We start from the raw sequence: 20632 nt of genomic DNA, 5'->3' as shown, positions 1-20632 counted from the left end.
GGTTTAAAAAAAATAGAATTAAAAATTCCCCAGCAAAAGTGTTCATTTCCCTCAAAATGAAAACTAAAAGCCAGAGAAATAAAAGAACAAATATGCTAAATTTTATTCTTTCATATAGGCATGGACTTAAGAAATCAATTAACAGGCAACTTTGTAATTAGTCCTTGGAGCTGCTAGCAGTTCATGATAGCTGATGACCTTGGAAAAATAAAATGTATATTTCTCTCACATAAGCACAGTGGGATTTAATTAACATTTATGGGCAGATACTAGAGCTTAAGACAAAAGCTTTATGAGCATAAGCTATCATGATTGCCTTTGCAGAACAGGTCAACATACCACCTGACATTTACTTATTCACAAAGATATTAGCTCTTTCAACACAGCTTTGGTGAACTACAGAGGTCTAGATGAAGCAGCATTGGTTGAGAGAGTCAATTCTTATCACTGTTATCAATGCAGAAAATGAAGTTAAGAGGATATATTTCATTTCAGGCAGTACAGTGCTGTCTCTCTCTAACCCTTGAAGCCCTAAGTCAGATTCAATGACGCCACTAATAACTAAAAGAACTGATGAGAAGGATAGCATTATGGAAATAATCAGAGCCCTACGGAAATGCACACCTAGTAACAGTTAAGTCTGCTGGGATTAGACATGCTGACCCGTAGTACGGACAATGAACATATAAAAATGCTTGAGCATTAAAGATTTTTTTCCTTGTTGTGCTTTTACTCACCTCCTCTTAGGATAAGCAATGGTACATCTGCACCTACTGGAAACTGCTTTAATACTTCTACCACCTGGAGATGTGTCAAATTCTGTACATTTTGATGATAAATTTCCTTAATTATATCCCCTTTCTGAAGGCCTTGACACCACTGGCTATCCAATATCATTTTCACCTTCTGCCCAGTAGGGCTATCAGCTATTGCAAACCCAAAGCCTTTAGGGCCCTTCATCAAAGGAATAGTCACTAGTTCAGGCTGGGAACTGCCTGATGAAGCCATGGATGCTCTCTGCTCACTTGGATCTGATGGTCCATTGAGACGATCACTGGTCAAGGTATGTCCCGATTTTCCATTTTGGTCCAGAACCACTGTTCCTGGCTTAAAATCCTGAGTATTCATGCAAGTCTCTCCCTTGGTTAATGACTGTCCATTGATGACAGGGGTAGCAGCAACAATGTCCACAACAGGATCTTCACTGTCATCAGGAAGTGGATAACCACGGCATAAAGTGAGTTTTACATATTGATTGACAGGTACCAATTGAAACATATGGACAACATCTGCATGGGTGTGACCCAGGACACAGCTGCCATTGATGTCCACAATAACATCACCTGGTAAAACATGCAAAAGAAAATTACAACCACGAACTAAATTAATTGTGCTGGGTGAAGGGGTGCAAAATAAATTTAGCAACTATCTTTGGATTCCGGAAATCTCTTATTGTTTACAAGTATTACCTGCTGAAAAGATAGATTTGAAAAACAGACTTTCTCCCATTTGTGACTCCTCTCTAAAAATTATATACAAATGTCTAAAATCTTAATTATCTTAGCAGGAAGGAGCTTTAACCTCAAGTTCAAGTGAACCATTTTAAAAAGCCCTGCAAATGGATATTATCATTGTTGTTATATCCTGAGTCACACCTAAGTAGCCACACAAAGCTCGGCAGATTGTAATAGGTACTTAGTACATAGAAGAGGAGCAAATAATTCCACTGGCTACTGCTACAAGCAGACTATCCTTAAATTCATCTCATTTGATTTTAAGAAGCCATTGATTATAACCTACTTTAGAAATTCTAGGTTTGTGAAATATAGAGATGAAGGTTAGAATGATGTTAATTTATGAATGGTTTTCAAAAACATATTTCTGTTTATAGAGACTTTGAATCTTATAAATCAGATTTCAAAAGGTGACACAAGCAAGAAAAATTCAACACATGCAAAGAATACATTATTTAAGATACTGAAAAGCCAGCTAAATTAATTCTTATAAAAGTTCTGCTGTCCTAGTTTTATAACATTATGACCATTTTTGTTGTAGAATTACCAAAGACATCAGTTGGGTATTTTTTAACAGGCTCCTTAAATTTGTTCTCTGTTATCTCATCCCCTTGCAGCTTTAGTTTCAATATGATTATTTAAAAGGTTATTGCCAAATGAAGGTGCTTTAGTTTGTTCTCATTGCAGAACAAATTTAAAAAATAAAAAAGAAATAAAAAATAGAAATAAAAACGTAAAGAAAAATCAATGAGAATGATGTTAAAAACAAATGTTAGTCTAAGTAAATTTTTGTTTCATGATCTAAGAAGATAACAAAAATTAGACTAATTAGAAGCAAAGCTTTGACGTTTCTTCCCTGGAGAAAGCTTCCAGAATTTTCATGGAAGTACTGTACTGCTATGAAAACTAGATAATAACAATTTTAGGCAAAACTGAAATTATAAAATTCTGACAACATGCCGGCGCCGTGGCTCAACAGGCTAATCCTCCGCCTTGCGGCGCCGGCACACCGGGTTCTAGTCCCGGTCGGGGCACCGATCCTGTCCCGGTTGCCCCTCTTCCAGGCCAGCTGTCTGCTGTGGCCAGGGAGTGCAGTGGAGGATAGCCCAAGTATTTGGGCTCTGCACCCCATGGGAGACCAGGATAAACACCTGGCTCCTGCCATCGGAACAGCGCGGTGCGCCGGCCGCAGCGCGCTACCGCGGCGGCCATTGGAGGGTGAACCAACGGCAAACGGAAGACCTTTCTCTCTGTCTCTCTCTCACTGTCCACTCTGCCTGTCAAAAAAAAAAAAAAAAAAAAAAATTCTGACAACATACATAATAGCTAAGAAATACATTTTTTTTTCTTTTTGACAGGCAGAGTGGACAGTGAGAGAGAGAGAGACAGAGAGAAAGGTCTTCCTTTTGCTGTTGGTTCACCCTCCAATGGCCACTGTGGCCAGTGCGCCACGGCCAGCACACCGCGCTGATCCAAAGCCAGGAGCAAGGTGCTCCTCCTGGTCTCCCATGCGGGTGCAGGGCCCAAGCACTTGGGCCATCCTCCGCTGCACTCCCTGGCCATAGCAGAGAGCTGGCCTGGAAGAGGGGCAACCGGGACAGAATCCGGCGCCCCGACCGGGACTAGAACCAGGTGTGCCGGCGCCGCTAGGCGGAGAATTAGCCTGTTGAGCCACGGCGCCGGCCAAGAAATACATTTTTACAGACAAAATGTTGAAAAGGTCAAAACTGAGAGCTAAGTAAAATCTGACTGTTAATTTATTTCTACAGTTTAATTTTATACAGTAAAAAGTAGTTAAAATATTTTTCTTTATAAATACAATTTTTTGACTATTTTAAGTTTTCTTATTTTAAGCTTCAACAGAAAAGCAAAAAAGAGATCTCATATCCTAATTGAAAATAACTTGGTATCTGTCACCAAAAAGTATTATGATGATAAACCAATCACATGTGGGTCCATATTTATTATGACCTCTGAAATAAGAGAGAATTAGAAAAGTCTACCAAAAGCACTACCAGGCCGGCGCCGTGGCTTAACAGGCTAATCCTCCGCCTTGCGGCGCCGGCACACCAGGTTCTAGTCCCGGTCGGGGCGCCAGATTCTATCCCCGTTGCCCCTCTTCCAGGCCAGCTCTCTGCTATGGCCCAGGAAGGCAGTGGAGGATGGCCCAAGTGCTTGGGCCCTGCACCCGCATGGGAGACCAGGAGAAGCACCTGGCTCCTGGCTTTGGATCAGCGAGATGCGCCGGCCGCAGCGGCCATTGGAGGGTGAACCAACGGCACAGGAAGACCTTTCTCTCTGTCTCTCTCACTATCCACTCTGCCTATCAAAAAAAAAAAAAAAATTCATTAACACGGTAGAATTAAAGTAAATAGCTCAGTAATGGGAATTTAGTCCATACTAAATATATAAAAATTAAAAAAAAAAAAAAAAAAAAAGCACTACCAGAAGCAACTTCAGTGTAAAATTAAAATCCTTTTGGAAAACATCACTTAAACACTCCAGTAATCAGTCAATTGTTTTGACGCTCCTCCAAGCTCCACAGGCACAAATACTGTCAGTCATATTACAGTATTAACAATTGCCAAATAAAGACTTGAGGAAAACTACAGAAAACACAAGATTACAGTTTTATAAAGTTATGTTTGTGTCTGTAATCCTTAACAGAAGAGTTAAATTTATTAACAACCAGTAAGAACTAAAGAAGTAACATTCTTTAGTAACAACTAAAGAAGCAAAAATACTTGGGGAAAAAAACCCTTGGGATGTACAGTTTGTTTGATATCACTATAAATGTCACAATGGGCTGTTTATCAAAAAAGGAAATGTTAGATATCTCCAAAAGTACCCCTACACAATCCAGGAAAATCAAACAACCAAACAGTTGTCTGATATGGTTAATAAATCTTTAGTTTTATGCTGCCAAAGGATTATTTCAAAGTTATATGAAGTACTCCAAAAACATCAATGTTTTTTCTAATAGTTTCTGCTTATTTGTAAAAAATGGCCCTTCCTCAAAGCTAGCATGCACTTAATTTTGAGGGTGGATCACTTAAATAAGGAATCTTCCTCTTCAGCTATGTAAGTTAATTCTCTCCCTCTGAAACTTCTCTACCATAATTTTCTTTACAGTATCACTACTCCTTAGTCAATTCTGAAAAACTCGTTACCTGGTGCAATCTTCCCATCCTGAGCTGCAGGACCATCTTTCAACACATTTTTAACTTGTAGGAACTCATCAGGTCTATCTCCACCAATAATGGTAAAACCAAATCCCATTGTGCTTTTTTTCAGTGATGCTCGAACAAGGACACCTTTAAGTTGGGATGGATCTCGTGTGAAGTGTGATTTTTCCACATCTGTGACAAATGACAAAATGAGTTTGAGACTACAAACCTTAAATCTGATATTAGAGATAGGTCAATGGAATATTTCAGAAATAAACAATTCATGTGTTCTAATTTGCACACTGTTCTGAACAGCATTGTGAAATCTCATGCAGTCTCAAGGCATCTCACTTGGGACATGAATCACGCTTTTGTCCAAAATATTCACTCTGTATATGCTACTTGCCTGGTAGTCCTGGTTATTAGATCAACTGTAGGGTATTATAATACTTGTTTTCAAGGAACCCTTATTTTGTTTAATGATAGCCACAAAGCACAAGAGTAATGATTCTGGCAGTTTAGAGATGACAAAGAGAAGCCATAAAATGTTTACTTTAAATGAAAAAGTCCAAGTTTAGGGTAGGTATGTTGTATAGAAAAAAGCATGGTATTTGTAGGCTTTGGTATTACCCATAGTTTCAGGAATTTTTGGAGAGTCTTGTATCCTCTGTGGATAAGAGGTAACCACCATATATCTTTATGAATAACAATGAAATCTATCATTTAGTGATACTCTGTGCCAAATACCACTGTAAGCACTTTATATGTATTAATCTGCATACTCATAACCATCTGAAGAGGTAGGTATTATTATTATTCCTATTTTATAGATGAGAAACAAGCAGATAGATCCAGGGGGGTTCAAACCCGCTCCTCAGTCTGCAAATTTAACACTATTCTAGGAAGGCATCTATCCCCAAATATAACAGTTAGTTTCCTATGTTATGCTGTGAACTCTTGAGAGCAAGACCTGTCCTGACCTCAATCACTGTTGACCTTCTACTGCTAAGCAAAGCACTGGGTATACAGTAGGTGCTCAAAAATACTTGTTAAAGTAAAAATGTTTGCTAAAACAAACACAAAACTTAAGCAGAGGAGATTATATTTTTAAAGTGTAGCTATAAGAAAGGACTATTCCTCCCATGGGCAACACAAGTGAAGAGTCTACTGGATTACCACAATATGACCCTAAAGACCCCTAGTTACTAATGACAGATGGTGAAGGGGAGGAGATGAGGAGGGATGAACAGAATCTGAGGACTTCCAAATGCATCTGGCTTTACTAATACCCACAATCCCACTTGAGACTTAATAATGTAGGCAAATAATCTGGTAGATTTATTTAGTATGTGTTAGTTCAGGAAGAATCATTAGATTTAAGTTATTAACTTGAAAAAAGCTCATAATGAGCTAGAGATTCAATACTGGCCTGGTCTTAAAAACAAGGAAGCAATACAATCTTGAAAACAAAACCAAGCTCAGAAAAAAAGCTTCTCAATTCCTTTTCCCAACAATTTCATACTTAAACTTTTTAACTTGATTTTCAAATATTTCATATTTTTATTATAATCATGAGAAAAATCTCAGTATTCTCACAATGTTTGTGTATTTTATTAACATCTTTACAAAAATTAGACATTCTCTGTGGAATTTTTCCCTCTCTGATAAATTTCAAAGACCCAACAATAAAAAGTTAAAACTCATTCAGCATACACATTTCATAAGCTATTCTTAGAAGAAAAGACCAAGAAAAACATTCTACCTGATTTTGAAGATCCAATTTCAGCCTGTCCTGCCTGCTTTTTCCTTTTGGCTTCCTCCACTGGATTTTCAAACTGGGTTTTCTGGTTAAGGTGACTGTAAATATAGAAGAATATGCATTTTAGTTTAAGATGAAATTTGCATATTTTAAAATTGATGATACCATGGCATCACCATAGATTGATGGGCAGATAAGTATCTTTTGACTGTGGAACACACAGAAGCTGACAGATGACAGTGGAAGGGCTTTGGGGTAAGTAAAGAAAGGCCTACGGAAGACACCTGGATATCAAAGCTAAAGCTTTTTTATTTTAATACTCGCCTCCCACCCCTCCCCCAATTTTCTTCTTGAAAGGTGCAGAGGGACAAAGATGGAAAGAGAAAAGATGGAGAGATTTTCCATCCACTAGTTCACTCCCCAGATGACTGCCAATAGCCAGGGCTGGGCCCAGCCAAGGCCAGGAGCCAGGAACTCAATTTGGGTCTTCCCTAAGAGTGGCAGTGATCCAAGCATGTGGGCCATCATCTGCTGCCCCCTAGAGTGCACATTAGCAGGAAGTTGGATTGGAAGCAGAGAAGCTGGGCCTCTGAACCAGGCACTCCAATATAGGATGCAGGCATCCCAAAGGTGTCTTAATAGCTGTGCTAAATAGCTGCCATAAAAGCTGAAGCTTCTGCTACATTTACTGTAACTTCCTTTATAAAACAACACAATGTGGCCAACGAGAGTTTTCAAAACTATAATAGAAATCTTCTTGTCTGATACAACCATAATAAATGTTGGTAACTAATTTTTTAAGTTTTATTTTACATAGTTATTTATTTAAAGGGAAGGGTGAGAGAGAGAGAGAGAGAGAGATTGATCTTTCATCTGTTGGTTCACTTCCCCTCAATGGCTGCAATGGCTGGGGACTGGGCAGAAGCCAAGAGCCCGGAGCTCCATCCAGGTCTCCCACATGGGAGGCAGGAACTCAAGTACTTGAGCCATCTTCCACCATGCACATTAGCAGGGAGCTGGATAGAAGCGGAGAAACTAGGACTTGAACTGGTGCTCTAACATGAGATGTTGTGTTGCAGGCAGCGGCTTATTAGCTTGCTGTGCCACAACACTGGTCCCAGTAATTTTTTTTTTTTAAGGCAGTTAATCATAGAGGGTTTTGACTGAAGTTTCTCCAACATGAAGCAAACTATAAAGATACTTTAAGAAATCTGCATACAGAACCCTTCTGAAATACTACTGTACTTTTCTACTCATTCACTCACTCACTCACTCACATCAATTCATCAACAACTAAGAAAGTGACTTGCTTATATCAAACTGCACCACAGAACAATTCTTTCACACTTAACATTTTCATAATTATGTGCTAGTTAAAGGAATTATATAATTACATCATCACTTCTACTGACTTTTATGATTGGAAACATTCACAGCTGACTTTTGGAAAGCACAAAGTTCTGCAAGGGAAAGCAGAAAATTTTGAGAAAACTTGAGGGTAGGCAATTAACCAATGGTCTTTACCATTCTGTGGCTAGTACATTTTACAGAGGGGACACAGCATTGTAATGCTGGCAATAAGCTTGTTCATGCTGCTGCTGGTGCAGAATGCAACTATTATTAAAAAGATATTTAACAACCTGAAGAAGTCTAATACAGAAGAAATGGGAATCAAATTTTAGCACTGCTATAGTACAAATATATTTCTGCAAAATGATATGCATTGTCCAGTAAAATCTGCTTTAATAAGTGATAATAGTGAACACCAAAAATTAGACATCAAATCATGAGAATTTCAGTATTATGACTGTCTTTAGATAGGATGAATACTAGAAAACTTAAATTAAATTAAATATAAATGGCTACACAAATCAAATATATATTTTGCTATTTGTGAATATTAATGGTGACAGTAGAGAAAAAGGATCCCAGGGACAAAAACCAACCAATCAACCAACCAACCAAAAAACCCTCACAGCGAAGAATGTTAGCTTTCTCTATGTCATTTAGACTTCTGAGGCATACTAGCTCCCAAGTAGATAGGGTTATTTAGTTTCAGAGCTCTGAAGATGCCAAATCGTACTTTACATAATTTAGGTTCTGGTTTCACTTATGCTTCTGCTTTGTACTAACAAGGGGGCTCCCTATCCATTGAATTAGTTACTTAACCTTTTTTGAAAATTAAAATCTTAGTATTTTAAAAAATTTATTTAGTAGGTATTGATATTTTACATATTAAAAAAAAAAAACCTTAAAAACTGACACTCAGAAAAGAATAAAGCTGTATAAAGAATCTCAGCTCACCATGTCACCAGCTAGAATGACTCACCTTGTCACCCAAGCATTAGAACATAAAGAGCAGTAATTTGTATTTATATTTTTTGTAATGTGTGGGAGAAGAGAGTAGAAGCACACAAATGAGTAATCCCCTTCCTAGAAATTCTTTGACAAAAGAATACAATGAGGGAAATAATTACATCTTTTATCTTAGACTGGATCAAAATGTTACCCCAGAAAACAAAACAGTGAAAACATTCTTTTTCATTTAGTTACTTTTATCCACAATGTTAACATGTAACAGATTTTGTTTTCCATATAACTAGCTATGGGAAATAAGAGAGGAGAATATTAGAATTATCATAAAGACTAAATACAGGTGGCAAACAAAAATGATTAAATATTTAATTGAGATCATAATTGACATTAACTTTTTTGGTCTAATATCTGGATTTTAAACATTCATCTCAACAAATAAAATATTCTTTCACAAACAGTCTGAGATATAAAAGCAGATGTATATTTTGGCATGTGATCTAAGTGTATCAAGACATTTAATGCAATACAATCAATATAACACTTCTAAACATAGAAACAACTTAGAAAGCCTGCCATTAAATTTTTGGAAAATTTTTATATTTAAAACTAAATTAATCTTTTTCAGAGTCTCATTCTATCAAACATTCACAAGGAAAAACTACCATTGCAGTTGGTGTTACTACTACCAGGCTCCTGCCAAGAGCAATCACTGTGCCATCTGGTTTGACAAACTAAGTGAGCCAAAGAGTAGCCATTCAAGTAACAGCTTTTTATCTCCTTCGGTAAACTCACTGCAGATTACTACTGTGGAGATTCAAAACCTAACTAATCTGGGAATCAAGCCACACTCCATAGCTCAGCTGACTCCACACTAATGTGCATCTTGAGTACAGTCTGGTCTTTCTTAGTAATAAATTACTCTCCTGTAAATGAGCTCGTTCTGGGAACATCATACACAATCATGCTGCTGCTGCTGCTGCTTCTAATTTAAACCATTTCACCCACCTCCATGACAACAGGGTGGAGGTCACTTCAGGATCTGCCCTGAAGTTGCTTCAATATTATATCTTTGCTTAATGGGAACCAGATCATTCAGCTCAAGATTTTATAACAGGCAAATGACTTTCACCTCTTGACCATGCATTCACAATCACTTGGAATGGACAATAATGAGAATCATTATCTCATAAATGTTCACCAGTGTCAATGACAAATAATAGTTGATTGCAGTCCAATTTAAATAGACAAAACTAGGAGGAGAGGCAAAATAATCTCATAAAATCTTTTCAGTTGGCCTCCAAATATTCCTTTGACTTGAAAAATGGTTGTTTCTTTCTTTATTTATCTAAACATGCCTTAGGAAAAAGATAACAAAAAGAGATGGTGTATACTTCTCATATTACATTTCATCAACATCAGTAATACATTAAGTAACACAACAGAAACAAAATTAGCCTAGCCTTTCAAAAGAACTAAAATACTGAAACTGTGGAATTACAGACCTAACTAAAAACAGAAAAGAAAAAGAAAGAAAGAAGGAAAAAAGAAAAATAAGGAAAGTATATACCTTAGCATCACTCTAATTGTGTTGCTTCCTTAGAGATTGCATTGGATTTTAAGAAGTCATTCCAAAAATATCTCTAACCTCAGGGACTGAAGTAACAACCTACCTATTACAATAAAGACCAGAGTTACAATAGGAGTCAGAGATCGTTACTTTGGGGATAACCACCAGGAAGTGGCATTGGTTTATGCCAAAAAGTGATGAAAAATTAATGAACAATCACAAAACTGGAAGATTCTCTAATTTGCTATTTTCCCATGTAATGGTGTTTTGCCTTTACTAGCTAGGCAGCTGGTTCAGAATTGAGTTTCCAGGTTAACATAACACATCTGATCAATTATTTGTCTGGTATTAGACCAGAGGTCTAAATTCTTTCTGTAATATCTAGAGAGAAGCAACCTTAACAGTAAAAACAACATAGCAATCAAATAAATGAAGGGAAAGAAAAATTAAATGTTGACATTAGCCTAACATATAAAGCTATTTGGTGATCCTTCCACACATACATTTATGTTTAGATTTAATCATAACAGCTGCAGAAGCAACTCTCTCTCCCCCAAAGAACATACTTTTGATCATATAACTCAAAACTATGGATCATTATGTTCCAATGCTTTTCATTACTTTTATAGGCATACAGTGCCAGTGCCGGAAGTGACCATAACAGTTCAGCAAGTCCAGTACCTTCATTTCAGTTTTCCACCTACTGCTTTTCTCTTTAGAAGCTGTGGTATAATGACAGCACCTCCAGCTATTAGTTCTCCAGGCATCTTCCCTCTCACTCTCCATATTTGGAAATTCAAAGCCAATTTCTGGAAAGCCCAAAGTCAGTGAAGTAAATGCTCACTGTCCCTAACCTCTCATTCCCCTAGTTGAAAAACTTGAAAGCTGGATTGCAGAAGCACACCATGCTGTATCTAGTATTCTGTAAAGCTGAGTGCTGAAAGGACAGCATTCGGGAGAATATTAACTGAAGCAACAAACTTACTCAACATAGTATGTCCCATACTGAGGGTCCTCTATTTTCTCCCAGCCATAAGGAAGCTCTGCAAATAAAGAAAAGTGAGTGAAATCGCAGATTCAAAAGGAAAGAAAAAAATTCAAGAGTGAATTTGTTCTTTATTTCATTATACCAATATTTTAGAGTTAGAAAGCTGAAGGCTCACTTCCAAAGAACAAACACAGTTCAAGTCTGAGTGGCTTCCTCAACAGTGATTATGTCAGTAAGTAAAGAGAATTGCAGAACAAAAGATGGCACCCAACTAAAAGCTGACTCACACGACATCAAAACATTAATTATATTAATTGTCCTAAGAAATCTATGATATGTCTTTCACTGAAAAAGCTTGATAATGCTGATATGAGACATACTTACCCTGTAGTCCAATACAAACAGTAGCTGCTTGTTACAAATTTTCACCATTATACATAAACATTTCTGTTACACATTCTGACCCACTTCCCCTCAAATGAGAGTCCAGCCCTGGATTTCTGCAATTTCAAATGGGTAATCTAGATTTGCTTAAAACTAAGAAAGTACCTGCTTTCATTTGTATTAAATTGATCTGAGCATCTGCCAGAACACTAGTTTAATGACTACAGTGTTTCAAGTAATCTGTTAAAACAGAAAAAAGACTAAGTAAAAAACTGAGATACCCTTTTGTTCACTTTGATCCTCCATAGTTATAAAGCAAACAACCACGAGTTAAACAGGTAAGATATTTTGTCACAAGGCATTTGTTATGTGGACAAGAGTATCTTGGGATTACATCTATAAAAATGCACTATATCAGTATTAGCAGAGCATTATCATTATGGCTCTTCCATGAAAAGGAGTTTTTTCTTTACCAGAAATTTTCTTGAAATAGCATGGGAACTGCACGATGCTGAGGAAGGATGAATTCTACAAGGGTGCCACGACTGAATTTATGCTTTGTCTTTAGAGAAGAACTGAAGGAACTATAGAGAGCTCAAACAGTCCATTTGTTATCTGAAAAATTCACTGAAAAAGATATGTTAATACTTAATTAGGAAAAAAGCTCAGCAAAAATATTTCATTTTTAACTTGGAAGTTGGTTTAGCCTTTTAATTGAGCATTTAAAGCATTTGGCAACTAACAGATTGAAGTACAGCTTTCTTTAGGAAAAGAAACAAATGTGGCAATTTATCTTCTAGATTGCTTTTAGCAATTTTAAACTCTTTCCACTGATACCATTAACCAGTTTTTTTTTTTTGCAAAGTAGATTAAAGCAGATAGAGAAGTGGTTATTATTTTCCCACTTAAAATGAAAGTGATAAAAGCAAGACTGAAACATCCAGCGTGTTTATACACTACCCACGGATTGATTTATTCACTAATTTCCTTCCTTGCTTCTCTTCCTCCCCTCTCTTTCTTCCTCAAGTTCATGTTCTACACAAGAAGGCAGCTGATATAAATGACAAGATAAACAAAAGCTTTCTGGGGGAGTGAAGAGGAATGATACCAATTGTCTGATAAGGCTAGCTATCCCAAAAAACCTCAAAGAAAGCAATGTTTGAGTCTTAAGGGACAAGTTGAGATTAGGGTGAGGAGGGTCATTCCAGACAGATCAAAGGGCGCTGAGGAGTTAAGAATGTCTGGCATTTTCAGCAATTATAAGTGATCTGGTAGACTGGAGCACAAGTTGCATGCAAAAAAGGATGAGCCTTAAAAGCAAGTACCAATTCCAACACTCCTGAAGTACCTTGTTAGAGAGTTTGATCTTTATTTTGGTAATAGTAGAGCTGATGAAGCTGCACTGTGACATGATTAAATGTATATTTCAAAAAGATATGGGTAGCAATAATAGAGGATGAGATAGGTTGAGTGGAGTAAGAATAAAGGAACACTAAACATTAATATGAAATTATAAAGGGAGGAACTAAGGCAGTGGTAGCAGGGACGGGAAGAAAGAACGGATTGCAGATATAAGGCAATCAAGGCAATATGACTTAATGACTGTCATGAGTCTTGAGGGAGGAAAGGAGGCAGAAGGCTAAGACAATGCCCAGGTTTCTGGAATGAAAATGATATATTATCAAATATTTACTTAATATCTAGTATGAAAATGGCTGTGGAAATAGGTAAGTTGAGTTTAGAGGAATTTAGAGGACAAATGGTATATTTTCAAAAAGCCTACAATAGTATCTAGCACTAATGAACCCTCAAGAAATGGCAGGGTTTTTAAAATTAGAATTTCTAGAATTTGGCAGTTAACTGCACCAAAGAGAAGAAAGTGAAGAAAAAGTTGCATGCTAAGTAGGTTTTGGCTCAAGCAAATGGGAAGCTCTGTCCTGTCATTTGTTGATGGTAGAAAGAGAAGATGTTAAATCTGAGTGGCCTGTAGAGCATACTAACAGAAGTATCTAATGAACTCTTGGCAATATGAATGTGGTACTCAAAAGAGAAATACAGAAGACAGAACTGAGAGACAATGTAATCAAAGCTATGGCACTGGACAGGATTATCTAGATATATAATGAACAAAGATGGAGACTAAAAGAACTTTGTGAGAGCTAATATTTTAAGGAGCAGATGGAGAAAGTAAGAACAGTCAGGGGAATGGTGTCAAAGGCAAGCGTGATCAACACCAACAAATGCTTCCCAAAGCTGTCAGGAATAAAGGTAAGGGCTAAAAAGTGCACCAGATTGGAAACCAAGAAGTTATTGGTAACTTTAAGAAAAGCAGTTTCACTGAAAAGGTAGGAAGCAAATGGCAGAATATTATTCAGTAAAGAATAAAACAGGAGGTAGAGTCCTTAGGAAGAAATTATTTTTAAATTGGTTTTGTCTGTTTTAACACTGGATGTGAAAACGATAGTGTGAAATCTATGGGTAGGGGCTAGAACTGTGGCACAGTGGGTTAAACTTCTGCCCACATTGGCATGTCAAATGGTCTCCGGTTCTACTGCTGATCCAACTCCTGCTAATGCTCCTGGGAAAGCAACAAAGGATGATCCAAGTGCTTGGGCCCCTGCGTCCAAGTGGGAGACCCAGAAGAAGCTCTTGGCTCCTGGCTTTGACCTGGCCCCAGCTATTGTAGCATTTGGGGAGTGAAACAGTGAAGAGAAGATCTCTGACTCTCTCTCCTTGTGTCCCTTTCTCTCTCTCTTTCTCTCTCTGTCTCTCTAACTCTTTCAAATAAATAATTAACTAAATATATTAAAAAAGAAAAGCTATGGGGAGGATTAGGGGCAAAAGAAAATGTTTATTTTTTAATTTTTTTGACAGGCAGAGTGGATAGTGAGAAAATGTTTATTTTTGAGATAGGAAAGACCTACCCCAACCATCTTTTCCTGTTTTAGAAGCTAGAGCATTCCCCCTACAAATTGATTCAGAAGCAGAACTATTTTTGGCATATCTAGCAGCTGGCTGTTTCTAAAGCCCATGAGTTTATCCTTCTTTTTTTCCTCCTCCCAAAATAGGACTTTTCGTATTTAAATGTATAAATTACAATTGCTTTCTCATGATGGAGCTCTATTCAGTAGATAATTTTCTTTTATCATGTTCCTAGCTCCAAAATGACATCAACATTCAATACATTTGTAAGCTGCCTTTAGTAAAAATTTAATCTCTCTTTCATCATAAGGAAAATGGGGTGTGTTGAGAGTAAAACGAATTCCTATTTTTAAGATAACTGCTTAACGAAAATACTAATTATCCTATTTGAATGGAAGACAAATATGTACATCAATTAAACCACCAGATACAGTGTAAAGACACAGTTGGGTTCTGAGTATCAGAAGACTGGGACAAAAGGCTAAGTCTTAGAAATTTTAAGGTCTTACTAGAAGATCTTAATTATTTAGCAGAATGCAAATAGTATCTTAAACTATATAATTCTACATTTGGAATATTATTATTTTCTTTCCAGCATCTACTCTGAACATAGCACTATGGCAATACCTCTGTGAGTCAGAAGAGTTTATCTGGCAGGGGTGGGATGGTGGTAGTAACAAAATGCACAGAAGAAAGTGGTAAAGATGGGCTGTGCATAAAACAAATATGCTGAAAGTTCCAATTCTTACCAGATAATTATAGGTGCACCCAGCTGTAGGGTAGATAGCAGCCCTTATTATATTAAAGGGGTTTGGACATTCCTAGAATAAAATTTATCTCTAAAGAGATATTATTAGAATGATCATACAATGTATTGTCCACTTTCAAGAACAAAAGGGATAACATAATTATGCTGAAAAAGGAAGGTTAAATTGAGTTAGTCTTGGGCCAAGACACACAGTTATCTTTAATGTAAAGAGCATTAGGGGGACAAGCTCATCCAGGAACAAGCTTATCCCAATTCTTCAAATCACACAAAGGAAAAAGAATGGACGAAAGAATGTCTTATCTGACTGGTCAGTTTTATACAATGAACTCAATATGCATGGCTCAGGGACTCTTGGGTTTTCCTTGCTATTCTGGATGCCAGAGTGCCTGCAAGGGTCCATTCTGGTCCATTCTCTGCCATGCCTACAGAAGGCCTGTAGTTGAACACAGAGGCTGGAGTTTGAGTGCGTAAGTATGTTTCCTGAAGGGGTGAAATATCAGTAAGCCCTTACAGTTCCCAGGCAAAGTCCAGATTTACTTACACATCAGCTGGTATTCTGACCTCATTTCTCTATCTCCTATATGTTTTTTCCCTATTGACAACAAACTATTGAAGACAGGCTTATTATTTGTTGGCCCTCCAGAGCCTTCTACAGATTAAAAATATTTCCAAGAAGGGTGAGCAAAACATAGAGGACAGAGTAGCTTATTTCCTTCCTTCTTTTTTCCACCTTGTTCTCCTCCCCTCCCTCTTTCCAAAAATTTACATCTCTCCTGAAGGAATACACAGGTGAATGAGACAAAAACATTGCCTTTTTTTTTTTTTAATTTGAAAGGCAGAGAGACAGAGAGATTGATATTTTCCATCCATGGCTTCACTCTCCAAATGGTTTCCAATGGTAAGGGCTGGGACAGGCAGAAGGCAGGAGTCAAGAACTCCATCTGGGTCTCCCATGTGAGTGGCAGGGACCCAAGTACTTGAGCCATCTTCTGCTGCTTTCCCAGGTGCATTAGCAAGGAGCTAGAGCAGCTCCTTGGGAGTGCAGCAGCCAGGATTTGAACCAGAGATTTGATATGGGATGCTGGTGTTCATGGCTTAACGCACCACACTACAATGCCAGCCTAAAAGAATCACTCTTAAACAGTGTGGTATCTAGCTACAGTGCAGTAAGTACTGCAATAGAGATATGTCATGTGGTACAACAAAGCCCAGAAGATAGGACACCTAGTTCTGACTGGAAAAAGAATGAGAGGAGGCTACAAAGAAATTACACTTTCGATATGAGCTTAGAAAGAAGGATAACAGGTACAGGTCAGATGGACAGAGAGAGAAAGCAAGGCTGATTCCCGGCAGAAGGAGCAGGCAGATGACAAAGGCAAAGACAAAAATGTCAGATTTATCACATAAAAATACTCTAAAAAAGAAATGCAAAAAAGGGTTCAATTATTTAAAAAAAAAACCATTAATATTTTACCAAGAAATCTGGACTTAATTTGCTGTGGGAAGTAAAGGAGAAACATTTGTATTTTAGAAAAGTTAATTTGGTGATATTAGGCAGTGTCATCATGGTTTAGTGATCATGTAGCCTTCTCAGTAGAAAATTCAAACATGTACTTCATATATATGTATATATAATTGTAAATGTATATGTATATGTACTATTAACTATATAATAAAGCATTTACAAAAATAGGTATTTAAAAAGAAGATGACTAAGGAGTTATGACTAGTCTACCCCAATTTGGTTGAAAAAAGCTCATATGAAAATGTAAGTATTGACTCATATTTTTTTTAAGATTTTATTTATTTATTTGACAGGCAGAGTTACAGACAGTGAGAGAAAGAGAGACAGAGAGAAAGGTCTTCCTTCCTTTGATTCACCCTCCAAGTGGCCGCAACGGCCGGAGCTGTGTGATCTGAAGCCAGGAGCCAGGTGCTTCCTTCTGGTCTCCCATGCGGGTGCAGGGGCCCAAGCACTTGGGCCATCCTCCACTGCTTTCCCAGGCCAGAGCAGAGAGCTGGACTGGAAGAAGAGCAACCGGGACTAGAACTGGCGCCCATCTGGGATGCCAGCGCCACAGGCAGAGGATTAACCTAGTGTGCCTCGGCGCTGGCCCCGGCTCTTATATTTTTATACTATAAACTTAGACTTGGATATCTGTATTATCTTCAATCAATAGTATCTTTCTAGAAGTCTTTCATTCATTTTTTTAAAAATGCAATACTTATTTCCATTTTATTTGAAAAGCAGAGAGAGAAGACAGAAACCTTTCATCTGCTATTTCATTCCCAAATTTATAAAAGCCAGGGCTGGGCTACGCTGAAGCCAGGAACCCAGAACTCAATCCAAGCCTCCCACATGAGTGTCAAGAACCTAGGTGTTTAACCATTACCCCCTCTCTGCCAGGGTGCACATGAACAGGAAGCTGGAACTGGACGCACAGTTGGGCCCAGGCACTCCCATATGGTATGTGGGAGTCCCAGCGTCTTACCATTCTATCAAACACCTGTCCCTACAGATATCTTTTAAAATGACAATCCCATTTTATGTGTGTTCATTCAAAGAAGTAGATAACATAGTCTGTAAACCCACTTAACTGAACATAAATAAACTGCCAAACTTCACAGTGCCCTGGACAAAAGAACATTTACTCATTCACTTCTCAAGATACTCTAGGTAGTGCGTATATATGATAATTTCACAAATGGAATGAGTAAGAATGCCATTATTGGGGCTGGTACTGTGATGCATAAGTTTAAGCCTCTGCCTGCAGTGTCAGCATCCCAAATGGGCGCCAGTTCGAGTTCTAGCTGCTCCAGTTCTGATCCAGCTCCCTGCTAATGCACCAGGGAAGACAGCAGAAGACAGTCCAACTCCTTGGGTCCTTCCACCTACGTGGGAGACCAGAAGAAGCTCCTGGTTTCTGGTTTCAGCATAGTGCAGCTTTGGCCGTTGCAGCCAGTTGGGGAGTGAACCAGAAGATCGAAGATCTCTCTCTCTCTCCCCCCTTTTCTCTCTGTATCTCTGCCTTTCAAATCAATCAATCAATCAATCTTAAAAAAACAAGATACTTGGAATTTTTTAAAAAGCTATTATAAAACTGTATATAAACAACAAAGAAGATTATACTATTTTCTTTAATAGTAACATTATGAAAAATGAGTTATAATATAACATTTTCATCCTGTACAATAGATAGTTTGAGTATCACCATTTTCCCCACTTTGCCCAGCAAAAGGGCCAGTCACCTGGTGTGAAGGCTGCTGGGAAGTGTAATCCAAACAACGATTAGGGCCTGCTCAGAGTCCCAGGAGCCCCACATCCACCTACCAGATCTGCGTGAACCTTATAAATCCAGCAATTAAGACCACTGCAGGGTTGTTCCCACTTGGTTCTGTAATTTTCTGGGTAAGGACCCAGAATACTTTGCAGAGCTATGGAGGGTCCATAGCTGTTCATCCCCTCTCTTCCCTCTATGGCCCTCAGCAGGATGAGGTGATGAGACTGTGATGACATCGGTTAAGAGGTTCAGTTGCTTGCAAGGGGGATGGGGACAGGGGAGTACAGTGGTTATAACTGTTCCACTTTCCTTAATCCAGAAAGGAAAGAAGGAAACAGGAGATGGGGAAAATATGTTGAAGGGAGGTGTCCATCACTCTCGTCACCTCAAGCAGAGTTTAAATCTTTTAAAAACAAACCGAATATACACATTTCTAACTCCTTGGCAAATCTGAGTTTCAGTATCAAAGATGGTTCAGAGAGGGATGGGCATTTGGCACAGCACTTAAGCTGTTGCTTGGGGCACCTGTATCCCTAATGGAGTACCCCAGTCCAAGCTGTTTCCGATGTAGCCTTCTGCCAAGGTGCACTGGCATAAAGGATATTTTAGAAGAAGAAAGTCCAATGTGTGCAGTGATTAGGGGGAACTGGCAGGGAAGATACAATATAAAGGAAAACACCTACACAGACAACAGATGAATACACAGCTATGTGAAAAAGCAAATGTAACAAAATGTTATTTTTCATTGGGGGCATGTGTAGGTTCATTGTAAAATTCAATTTTTTATATGTTAAGATTTTGCACAACAACATATTGGCCAAAATAGGAAAAAGAAAAAACAATGACAGAGCTTGGAAAGTATATAGGGAAAGAGTAGAAGAAAGAAGGCAACATGATTGCCAGGATTCCAGCCCAAATGTTTATGAGGATGGTATCTTTAACAGAAAGAAGGTGGCGTGGTGTTAGGAGGAAGATGGCAAATTTAGTTTTAAATATATTTATCTGGGGACTAGAGTTGTTTAACAGGTTGGGTCACCACTTGTAATACCGACATCCTATAGGGGAGTGCCTGTTCAAAGTCCAGCTGCTCTGCTTCCCATTCAGCTTGTTGGTAATGTGCCCAGGAAAGCAACAGAAGACGGTCACATGGAAGACTGGGATGGAATTCCTGGCTCCTCGCTTCAGCCTAGGCCATCCCTGGCTGTTTAGACATTTGGAGAGGGAATCAGCAGCGGGTAGAAGATTCCTCTCTCTCTCTCGCTCTCTCTCTGTTACTTTCTGCCTTTCAAATAAAAAACTAATAAATAATAAATCTTTAAAAGAAAATATATTTATCTGAAGTGCTAGCAGGATAATTCAAAAAACAAAAGTTCAAAAGCAACAGAAAACCCAGATCACAATTCGGAACAGAAGACAATACTAATGACTCAGATAAGAGGGTTTGCTACAGACAAATGATAGTTAAAGCCATGAGAATATTTCTACAAAATAAAACAGGAAAAGACAGAGAACTGAACTGAAACAATCAGGAGGCAGGAAAAGGAATGGAGACCAGCAAGAGACATGCTCTACAAGAATACCATATTCACTATCAAAAATGTCAACATTCGGTACTGGTATTCTGTAGCAGATAAAGCTGCCACTTGTGACACTGGCTTCACATATGGACATCAGTTTGTGTCCTGGCTGCTCTACTTCTTCTTCCTCCTCTTCTCTCTCTCCTTCTTTTTAAAGATTTATTTATTTGAGAAGTCAGAGTTACAGAGAGAATTATTATGATGAAGTCTTGAAGTGTTTTAGGGGGAAATGGATTTTTATTTCTCCTGAGACAATACTTCACAGAAAATTGCCCAAAGTTCTCCAAAATGTTGATATAATTTTACAACCTTGATAATTAAAGTTCCCATTGCTCTAAAATCTCTCCAATATTTGATATCATCAGTGTATTTGTCTGTAGTCCTGCTG

The 20632-nt window shown here is 38.0% G+C and overlaps 1 protein-coding gene across 4 annotated transcripts in view; it reads right to left on the bottom strand.

Moving 5' to 3' along the window:
• The window catches only part of MAGI3 (membrane associated guanylate kinase, WW and PDZ domain containing 3), a 321415-nt gene that overhangs the window by 73102 nt on the left and 227681 nt on the right, over window positions 1–20632 (bottom strand). For 3 of the 4 annotated variants that reach the window (XM_062191989.1, XM_062191986.1, XM_062191988.1), the window contains exons 7-10: window positions 11309–11366; window positions 6444–6538; window positions 4685–4873; window positions 738–1343 (exon numbers count right to left, since the gene is read on the bottom strand). In XM_062191989.1, coding sequence (XP_062047973.1) covers window positions 738–1343; window positions 4685–4873; window positions 6444–6538; window positions 11309–11366 — 948 coding nt within the window. The remainder of the gene's footprint in view (window positions 1–737; window positions 1344–4684; window positions 4874–6443; window positions 6539–11308; window positions 11367–20632) is intronic. The other variant, XM_062191987.1, reaches the window with a different exon arrangement.

The sequence above is a fragment of the Lepus europaeus genome, chromosome 5, assembly GCF_033115175.1.
Source record: "Lepus europaeus isolate LE1 chromosome 5, mLepTim1.pri, whole genome shotgun sequence".
In the NCBI taxonomy this organism is placed as follows: Eukaryota; Metazoa; Chordata; class Mammalia; order Lagomorpha; family Leporidae; genus Lepus; species Lepus europaeus.
The sequence above is the reverse complement of the archived record's forward strand: the minus strand, read 5'-3'. Positions and strand labels throughout refer to the sequence as shown.